An 11107-nucleotide genomic window follows, 5' to 3' on the forward strand; every position below is an offset into this window, starting at 1 on the left:
ACAATACATGAACAATCATCACGCTTTCAATCACTGATTTGCAGAATATATTATGATCTTCCTATCAATCCTTTCTGCAATGTATGTCAAAGCGACATCAAAATATTGATTTGTATATGAAGTTTTATAAAGCATATACATATAATCATGATTACATTGTTATAACACTTAAAGGTCAAGTCCACCTCAGAAAAATGTTGATTTGAATCAATAGAGAAAAATCAGACAAGCACAATGCTGAAAAGTTCATCAAAATCGGATGTAAAATAAGAAAGTTATGACATTTCAAAGTTTCGCTTATTTCTAACAAAATAGTTATATGAACGAGCCAGTTACATCCAAATGAGAGAGTCGATGATGTCACTCACTCACTATTTCTTTTGTTTTTTTATTGTTCGAATTATACAATATTTCAATTTTTACAAATTTGATGATTAGGACCTACTTGCATGAAGCACAAAATGTTAAAATAATGGAATTCCACGTGTTCAGGGAGGAATGAAACTTCATTTCACATGACAATGACGAGAAAATAAAAATATTTCATATAATAAAATACAAAAGAAATAGTGAGTGAGTGATGTCATCAGTTCCCTCATTTGCATACCGACCGAGATGAGCATATAACTATTTTGCGAAATGAAGCGAAACTTTAAAATGTCATAACTTTCTTATTTTACATCCGATTTTGATGAAATTTTCAGTGTTATGCTTGTTGAATTTTTCTCTTTTTATTCAAATCAAGTTTTTGTTGAGGTGGACTTGTTCTTTAAAGACATCAGACTGCCTCAATCGTATGCATTCAAATGTCAAAATCTATTTACATGTACTTATTCATAAAGTAATATTCTCGTAATAGATAGCTATAACACTGACCCCTACTTTATCATGTTTTGATAATAGCTCAAAATACATTGACTCAAAGAAATAGTTTCATATACTTTGACAATTACCCCGACTTCCTGATGTTTAACATCTATGCATAATAACAAAGACATTACTTAATACATCAAAATGTAAAAGACAAAGAGATAAGTATAACAAAGACCGATTATTATATAATATTATTCATAATATTATTATCAAAAATATTATTCATTATATTATTATAAAGAGTGGGATATAAAGAGTAAGATTAAATACATGGGAGCTATTATAAGCACAATACGGCTTAAACAAATAACATTAAAAAAATTAGAAAACATCGGTAAAGGTTTGATGAACATCCTTCAAACAATAAGAGCAATGAATTTGTGACGCCATGCGTGAGCAACTTTCCTGTATGTAATGTAATGTTATAAATTGAGAATATTTATAGACGGGGGTATGAAATGATGGGTCGGATGATCCACAGTACAAATAAATTCACTATCAGATTAAAAAAATATAGATATATTTATTGAAATTGATATCACATACCATTATGAAAGAGCTGCTAGTCTGTAACGACACAAAATACAAATTTGAAAATTTCACGACGCCCATATTCTTTGACCTATTTCTTCATTCCTTCATCAATATACAATTCTCTATATTTTCTGCTTTTATTAATGCCCGATCATAAGGATTAACTTCCTCTTTAACGATATTACGATAGTTTACCCAATATTGTGTAAAATGGGAAGATGCATGTTTGTTGGGTAAAAAGAATATCAAATATTTTGTAAATTTTACGCAATGTCGCGTTGAAATTTAACCTTCAAACATGCAAGTTAAATCAAGTTAGAACCATTTAAAGTGGTAAATGCAACATTTAGAAAATGTTGTCACTCCTCCAACCTTTCAAATGTTTAGTTAACATTTCTTTTTTTAGAGTTCCCTTTCTACCCAATATTGGGTAATTTTTTACACTATTTTTTTTTACTACCAAGTACATGTTTCACCTTAATGGCCAATATTGGATCTAGTCATTTTGAGATGACAAGAATTTCATCATGACATGGCGAAAGCATCCGCCCATTTTCATCCTCGGTTGAAATTGAAATTGAGCGCCAGAAATTCATTAATTCGTCCACCACCTCAGAGGGCGCTGTCTGCCGAAAGTAAGCTGTCTGTGTGAAGAAATCCAAGAGTTTGTTACCAAAGTCAGACCTGTCGTCAAACACTTCAGTGATATCCCACTGCATGTTAACATCTGATGCGATGACATTCAAACCTTGACTCTCAGCGAATTCTTTAACGTCTGTTGAGGTTAGCGGTATGTATGACGGAATAGCTTCTCTCAAAAATGCAAATTTGCTGAATGATTCGGAGATGAGGTCACCTAAAGGTATGCCACACACACACACCAAACAAATCGAATATTAACGAAGAACCATTAACATGATCAATATATAATGATAAAAGAGGCGTAAAAGGATCAGGGGCCCGTTTCATAGAGAGTTACAACTGTTATAACTTTGCCATTCGGGAAACTACCATGGGAACAGGGCTCAGCAGCCAATCAAAATCAAGGTTACCGTGGCATTTGCCATAATGGCAAAGTTACAACAGTCGCAACTCTTTATGAAAATGGCCCCAGTTCTGGGACCGCATCATAAGAGTATGTATCCTGCTTAATGCAGGGAAGTGATGCAAAATTGGACAGAAAAAATCAGACACAATGAAGTCGCAGAATTTATCATTATTAGCCAGTTCAGTTCAACAACAACAAAAAAATACATCAAATTAACAGATACACTGAACATGTTCATGGAAACAAGGATTGGTCTTCCACAGGCTGTTGTTAATATCTAACATGTTAACATACATTCAAATCATACGTAAAAGATGCGATTATAAGTCCAACTTGGCTTTCCATAGAGATAGTGGCAGCCTGTCAAGCTTGTGGAATAACCCTAAAACGGGCATCTGGTTCCATCTTATTTCTAACTCTTATAACTATTAACAGTCGATTGTTCTTGATTCGAATAATTTTTAGTGGTATTTTATGCAACATTTAGAAAAGGTTGTCACTTCAACATTTATATTGATTGTTGATTGAACATTTACAACAGCTTTGACAACTCTTTTCATTTCATTTTGGTGTGAAGCACTATAAGAATGATGATCGAAGGCCTGGTCACTCAGCGCGAACTTTGTTGGAGCGTTCCTTGAACGGTATTAAGAGGGAGCCGAATTTCGACGACGCTCGTCACCGCGCACAAAATGGGGTAAAATCTAAAACAGGGCAGTGCCTTAACGGTGCACCGCTGAAGCCTGCGTTGCACAGCCCGAGCGTTGTTGGAGCGGTCGTGGAGCGGAGAGAAAAAAATCATCACCGCTCGCTACCGTTCACCATTTTCGATTTTTTTTCGATTTTTCCCCCAATTTTGTGAGCGAAATTCGACCCTCTTTCCCTACCGCTCCAAGACCGCTCCAACAACGCTCGGGCGGTGTGACCATGCCTTTAGCGTTGGTTTAAAGGTATAGCGAGCGGCGGTTTACCAGTGACGCGAGTGTTGATAGAGCGGCGTTCTGCGCATGCGGGCGTTGGCTCGGCGGGGGTTTAAAGTTGGTAAAGCGGCATACCGCTTTTACTACGGAGCTGAACGGATTTCTTTGATAAAAGTCTTGATAGATTCCAGATGGGCTCCTGGTCTATTTCTCCCCGCGTATTTATAGACAAATACTGGTCCCGCTCCGACACCTCCATACCAAAGACAAAACAAAATTCATCACCGCAATGGATCGCTGTTCCAACGCCCGACATCGTTCCAGCAATTCCATGTCCGCTCGTAAAACGCTTACAACCGCTCCTCTAAAGTTTGTGCAACGTTTAAAGGGATGATCCGGGCTGAAAATATATAATATCTAAATAAATAGAGTAAAATTCACATAGCGAAATGCTGATAATTTCATCAAAATTGGGTAAAAAATAACAAAGTCATTGCATCTTAAAATTTACCAATAATTTGTGAAAACAGTTACTAGTATATGCACATCATCATGAATATTCATTAGGTGGGCTGATTATGTCACATCCCCACTTTCACTTTTCTTGTGCTATTACTGGATATAATACATGTTCTATTTTTTCATATATGTGTAAATGATGTGTCTCCATTATGATTAATTGAGTTGCGGCAATAAATAGCTAATGCACGTAATCAGTTGTCAATCCAATTATTTTAGTTCTTGGTAGAAAATGTTTGAATAAATCTTATTTCATAATAAAATACAAAAGAACGAGTGGGGATATAACATCATAAGCCCACTTAATGAATATTCATAAAGACATGCCTAGAATTGTTTCACCGGAAATATGCACACTTTTAAAATTCAATAACTTTGTTATTTGTTCTACGATTTGGATCGAATTTCAGCATTTTGCTTTGTTAATATTACTCTATTTATTGAGGTATATCTCCAGCCTGGACCATCCCTCATTTTATTTACCATCCGGACAAGTAGTAGACTTGTTAACTGCAAAAAAGGGGTGAACGCTGCATTTTTTAGTACAAATGTCCCACTTGGCACAAATGTTCCTTGAGTCAAAAGAAAAAGATTCATCCAAAGAGACACGCTGTATCTATGCAAATAAGCAAGTAATTTGCATAAAAATTTGCATATTATGTCTATATAGTGAAAACAAGTATTTAAGATTATATATTTAACAAGAACTGCCCTAATATTGGAAATAAAGACTTAGGGTAAGAAAGGGAAGAAAATTGTCATAAAATGATTGGGATATCCTTGTTTATCATTACCTAATTTGCATAAATTATGCAAATTATAATTCAAAACAGAGTATTTTTTCATGAATCCTCAACTGTTTTATAAATAACACAATCATCAACATTCTACATGAAAGAGAATATATTAGCGAAAACATCGATATGCTTCATGACAGTATTGGTGTCCTAATTTGCTTAAAAAGAGGGCAAATATGTCATAATGTATGACGTGATATTGCCCTAAAACGAGACCAAAACAACCTCTATGTCACAGTCACACTCACGAATCCGACAATAAAGCGATCAATGGTATGTCATTCGAGATAACACAATCCCAACACAAAGCGGCTTCTCGTATCGCTTTTGTTGCTGTGTCTGCCACACCGTATAATCTATGGTATATACGGGCAAAATGCATTTCGGTATCGGTAAAACACCATTTGTTTTACATGTATTTGTTTCTAATTTGTTCCCCTTAAAATTAAGAGGAGACATTGCTTTGCAGGTTACTGCTTTAATGAAGCTCTGACACATAAATCTTGACGAATATACCCCCATCTCAATCCATATTTTAACTGTATTAAAATATATATCTTTTGGAGACCCCGATGTGGCAAAACTGGATTCCCCCGGCATTCACGCTACTTTACAAAACCAGTTTGACTTGTATTATCGACTTGGAAAAGACAGATGTATAAGACACCAGTCAACATGTTTCCTGAAGAAAGTTTTTTTTTGTTTATTTAAGCCTATGCCCACGGGAGCCCTCCGAATTTACCCAATCCTTTCTCCTTATTTCGACACTAAATAAAAAAAAATATCGTGTTTTAAAGCCATCGGCAACGCAACTTGCTTTTATTGGTATAAAAAGCAACTTGTATGTCTTTGTTTTATATTTATCAATATTAATATTATCATTATAATTATTATTATTATTACTACTATTATTGTTGTTCTGCAGTTTTTAATAATGCTCTAGCACAGTAAAGGCTACAGCCCAACATGAGCATGCCTAGGATACCCTTTCCCTGTTGGTTTTATGTATTAAAAAATAATTTATTGTCTTTAGAACTCTTAAAAGATTACTTTTGTTTGTATTGATATCTTGGAATAGAATGAGGAGAAAATAATCTACAATTGACATGTAGAGGAGCTTTCGTACATTGAAGAAAAGTCACATGTAAGCTCTAAACTACTCAAAGCCCTTTATTGATTCCACTCTATGTTAAATTTGAATATTTTTAGAGCCCAATCGGAAGAAAGATACATTTCTATATACTACACAGTAAAGTCGCTTTACGTTCTCATCTTGGAAAAAAAAACATAAAAGGCATTGTTTCATATCGCATAAAATAAGTTCGTGTATGATGACGGTGGACTGTCGAAGTTGCCCAACTCTTTATTTTGTTTTGACAATATATATTTAGAATATCGTCTATGAAGCCCTCATCTGGAAAAGAGCACTTATTAAAGGCAGCATCTACATTATAGGCCCTAGCACTGGGAAGCGGGGCCTGAAGCACCCTCAAGATTTTCGGGGGGGGGGGGTGTACTGCGTGTATTATTCTCCATAGACAGCAGCCCTGCATGGAATTCCAGCAGATGTGACAAAAAGAAAAAAAGGAAACGTTACCAAACTAACCTTCATCTTGTAGTGCAATCCTTTTTGTTTATTTGCTTGTTAAATTTCTTGATGTAAATTTGAAATGCAAAAAAGTTCAATGTAAAATTTTGATCCCAGGAAATTTAACAAGCAAATAAACAAAAAGGATTGCACTACAAAATGAAGGTTATTTTGGTAACTTTTTTTCGGTTTTGTCACATCTGCCGGAATTCCAGGGGGTGCTGTCTATGGAAAATAATACACGCAGCACCCCCCCCCCCCCGGAAAATCTTGTGGGTGCTTCATCCCCCGCTTCCCAGTGCCAGGGCCTCCTCTATATAATGTAGATGCTGCCTTTAATAAGTGCCTTTTTTCCAGATAAGGGGTTCATTTAGACGATATTCTAAATATATATTGTCAAAACAAAATAAAGGGTTGAGCAACTTCGACAGGCCATCGTCATGTACAAAAACTTATTTTATGCGATATAAAACATGCCTTCTATGTTTTGGAGGTTTATTCAAGAGGAGAACGTAAAGCGGCTTTACTGTGTAGTAGAAACGCTTCTTTCTTCCGGTTGGGCTCTAAAAAATATTTAAATTTAACATAGAGTGGAATCAATAAAGGGCTTTGAGTAGTTTAGAGCTTACGTGTGGCTGTTCTTCAATGTTCCACAGCTCCTCTACATGTCAATTGTAGAGTATTATTCCAAGATATCAATACAAACAAAAGTAATCTTTAAGAGTTCTAAAGACATTAAATTATTTTTTAATACATAAAACCAAAAGGGGAAAGGGTATCCTGGGCATGCTCCTGTTGGGTTATAGCCTTTACTGTGCTAGAGCATTATTACAAACTGCAGAACAATGATAATAATGATAATGATAATATTAATGATAACAATAATGATAATAATAATGATAATAATTGTAATAATAACTTTAATAATTTTAATAATGTTTATAATAATATCAATAATGAGGAATATAGATTTGAAAATATAGATATAAAAGTTGCTTTATTATACCCAAAAACGCAATTTGCCTTGCCGATGGCTTTAAAACACGATATTTTTATTTAGTGTCGAAGTACGGAGAGTGGATGGGGTAAATTCGGAGGGCTCCTATGGGCATAGGCTTAAATAAACAAAAAACTTTCTTCAGGAAACATGTTGACTGACGTCTCATACATTTGTCTTTTCCAAGTCGATAATAAAGGTCAAACTGGTTTTGTAAAGTTTTGCCACTTCGGGGTCTCCAAAAGATATATATTTTTATAAAGTTAAAATATGGATTAAGGTAGGGTACATTTATCATGATATCATGAATTTATGGTTTTCAAGTTTTTTTTTTTCAGAGCTTCATTAAAGCAGTAACCTGCCAGAGCAATGTCTCCTCTTAATTTTAAGGGGAACAAATTAGAAACAAATACATGTAAAACAAATGTGTTATACCGATACCGAAATGCATTTTGCCCGTATATACCATAGATTTATTATACGGTGTGGCAGACACACCAACAAAAGCGATACGAGAAGCCGCTTTTGTGTTGGGATTGTGTTATCTCGAATGACATACTATTGATCGCTTTATTGTTGGATTCGTGAGTGTGACTGTAACATAGAGGTTGTTTTGGTCTCGTTTTAGCGCAATTTCATGTCATACATTATGACATATTTGCCCTCTTTTAAAGCAAATTAGGACCCCAATACTGTCATGAAGCATATCGATGTTTTCGCTAATATATTTTCTTTCATGTAGAATGTTGACATTGTGTATTAATTGCTATTATTTATAAAAAAAAGTTGAGGATTCATGAAAAAATACTCTGTTTTGAATTATAATTTGCATAATTTATGCAAATTAGGTAATAATAAACAAGGATATCCCAATCATTTTATGACAGTTTTCTTCCCTTTCTTACCCTTAGTCTTTATTTCCAATTTTAGGGCAGTTCTTGTTAAATATATAATCTTAAATACTTGTTTTCACTAGAGAGACATAATATGCAAATTTATGCAAAATACTTGCTTATTTGCATAGATACAGCGTGTCTCTTTGGATGTTTTTTGGTCGCGCATGGTATCCAATCGTCAATGTAAGTGGCCCCCCCGGGGGTGGTCCAGCGTTCAAGATTTCCGCGTTGGCCTAGCGTTGACCCAAGCGTCCACTAACTTGCGTCTAGCGGTGCCTAACTTTGACTGGGCGTTGTTGGAGCGGTGGCGAATTTTGCCGGAGCGGGAAATTGCCGGGGAAACTGCCCGCTCCTCACCACTCGCAATATTTAGTGAAGCTCAAAACTTTCGGAGCGGTAGGAGGGACCGACCATCAGCGGTGGCCGAGCTCCCGCAAAGATCTGGCGGTTAGGCCGGGGCTTTACATACTAAAAAATCCACGGGGTGCTGATGTGCACCAGAATAATTTCCGGCATCCCCAGCAAGCAACCCCCCTTCCCTCACCCCCCCCCCTCCGGGATGGAGAAAGCACCAAGTTCATGAAGTTGTTGCGTATTACCTTTCTTACAAACTACAATGATGAATCCATCGTCTTTCATCATGGATGTCAACTGTGAGAAGGTCGTCTGAAGGTCAGCGGTATAGTACAGTGAGTGTATGGAGGTGATAAGATGGTACTTGGTTCTTGCCAAGGTGCTCGTGGTCGCGAACTCAGTCAAGGAACCACTGAAAGCTTGAAAGGTAATGTGAGGTTTGTTATCGACATTCAATGAAGCCACTCTATCTTTGAAGGTTTGTACCATACTCTCGTTAGGATCCACTGAAACACTGCTTATGGATGCATATAATGATTGAAGACTCTTCAGTATGTGAAACTCGTGAGGACCTGTGTTACAAACAAATATAAATACACTCTAAAAATATTCGGAGGGTAATTATGTGTCCAACCAACATTGGGCATTTCTTTTGGGCATTTTCATTTATCCAGTTAAAAATATTCATGAGGGTAATTATGTGTCCAACCAACATTGGGCATTTCTTTTGGGCATTTTCATTTATCCAGTTGCTCCATGAGGGTAATTATGTTTCCAACCAATATTGAGCATTTCTTTTGTGTATTTTCATTTAAATTTTTTTTTTGGCCCATTCTAAAGTAATTGCTGCTCGTTTTTTAAACCTTACTGGAACATAATGCTTAACGCATTGGGTAAAATACTGCCTAAAATTCGCGCTCGCATTATTACTGTAAGAAGATACACAATGCCATCCCTTTCATGATTTGCAAAACATGAATAGAGTGTCCCGTTTTTCCGCTCACTTTCGCGCTCGCGTCAATCTTAGTTATATACCTATCCCGTTCTTGATTGCAAAAAGTGCTTAAGAATATATATTTTTTAGGTTGGAATGTCAACATTTTTAGCTCGTGCACTTCGCGCTCGCATTATTGAATTTTTGTAATATTTATCGTCTTCATGGCTATCTGCAAAAAGTCGGTAACAAGAGCCGCGGAACGGTTTTCAAAGGGGGAGGGGGCCCATGCAAAAAAAAAAATTACAATCATATGGTCATATTTACGCTTTTGTACACGGTCTTGGAAAAAGTTCCTCCCTCCCCCCCCCCCCCCCCCGTTTCCGCGGCCCCTGTGTAACAAAATAATTTGGGGAAGAGTATTTTGGAGAAAAAAGGCTTATTAGGTGATATTTCACATTTATGTTGTTTTAAAAGAATCAAAGAAGTGAGTTTGTGAGTGCTAGGTATACCCCTTCAAAGAAACATACAAAAATCAATTTTGATCGGCCGATCTGGGAAAATACTAGGGGGAACAGTTTTATTGGCGAAATAAGCTGGATCCGCCCCTGAATTTGTAATAGAGTTTTTGGTTCAGAATAATGAAAAGACAAGGATTAGGGTTTGTTGATGTGTGGTGGTTAGATTTCCATCGGAGCAACTAAATATCATGGAACCTGCTAGGTACGTATCAAATTATTATTATTTTTTTATAAAAGAGTTTTCTTTGAATCAGTAAAGATTCTTGGAAAGAAAGAATTAAAAACAAACAACATCCTGCATACCTTCTCCTACTCCAACACTCAGGATACTGAACTCTTCATCGCGGTCATAGGCATCAGTCAGTATCTTCATCACTTTGGTGTCGAAGTATTGACTTACTTTTTCAACAAAAAACTCCTTCTGGGCGATCTTGTAGAATGCATTGTAGTAAGTATCTTCGTATCGTTCATGATTGCCTGTCAGAGGAATTATATCTGTTGCAGACATTTTCAAGATGGAGTTATACGAAGCTTGAGCACGCGCCAGACTTCGACAACCGACAAATTGTAATGGAATGTTATTAATGATTCGTTTTCACCATGTACATGTAAGTTCACGCTCATCACGGCCCATTAAACCACGTCGACCAAAGGTGCAATGAACTCGTGGAACCGATCACCGACATTATGACGAGCCAGTAGCGTACGCAGGATTTTTTTTAAAGGGGTGGGGGGATTTTTAGTTAAATCCCTTTCCCTTTCAGTGACTATAAAATACCCCCAAAATGTCTCTTTTTGCTTTTTCTTGTGGTGATACAAACTCTTTATCCATGATCAGTGCTTGGCGTACCTAGGATTTTCCAAAGGGGGGGGGGGGGGCAAATTCTACCAGAAAAAAATTGACAAGCAAAAAAAAAGTCTTCACTTTCAAAAGGTGGAAGGGGCCCCCTTTTTTTAACAGCATTTTTACATTACAATTTTTTTCAGGGGGCACGGGCCGGCTGTGCCCCCCCCCCCTGGATCCGCCAGTGCCCTACATTATTTTGAGATATTCAGCAATCGCCTGAGCAACCCATTCTGCGTCATAATTGACCTTATCTGTATTGGATGTGCTAGTCTTTTGAGT

General features: G+C 36.5%; 1 protein-coding gene across 1 annotated transcript; it reads right to left on the bottom strand.

Moving 5' to 3' along the window:
* Positions 1-1907: 1907 nt before the first annotated feature.
* LOC121420983 (histamine N-methyltransferase B-like) lies at positions 1908-10554 on the bottom strand. The gene is made up of 3 exons (XM_041615550.1): positions 10285-10554; positions 8772-9098; positions 1908-2263 (listed from the first exon to the last, which is right to left on the bottom strand). Exons 1-3 carry the CDS (start codon positions 10487-10489, stop codon positions 1908-1910), a joined length of 888 nt encoding a protein of 295 aa, XP_041471484.1. The 5' UTR covers positions 10490-10554.
* Positions 10555-11107: the final 553 nt, after the last annotated feature.

This window comes from Lytechinus variegatus, chromosome 9 (genome assembly GCF_018143015.1).
Source record: "Lytechinus variegatus isolate NC3 chromosome 9, Lvar_3.0, whole genome shotgun sequence".
Taxonomy (NCBI): Eukaryota; Metazoa; Echinodermata; class Echinoidea; order Temnopleuroida; family Toxopneustidae; genus Lytechinus; species Lytechinus variegatus.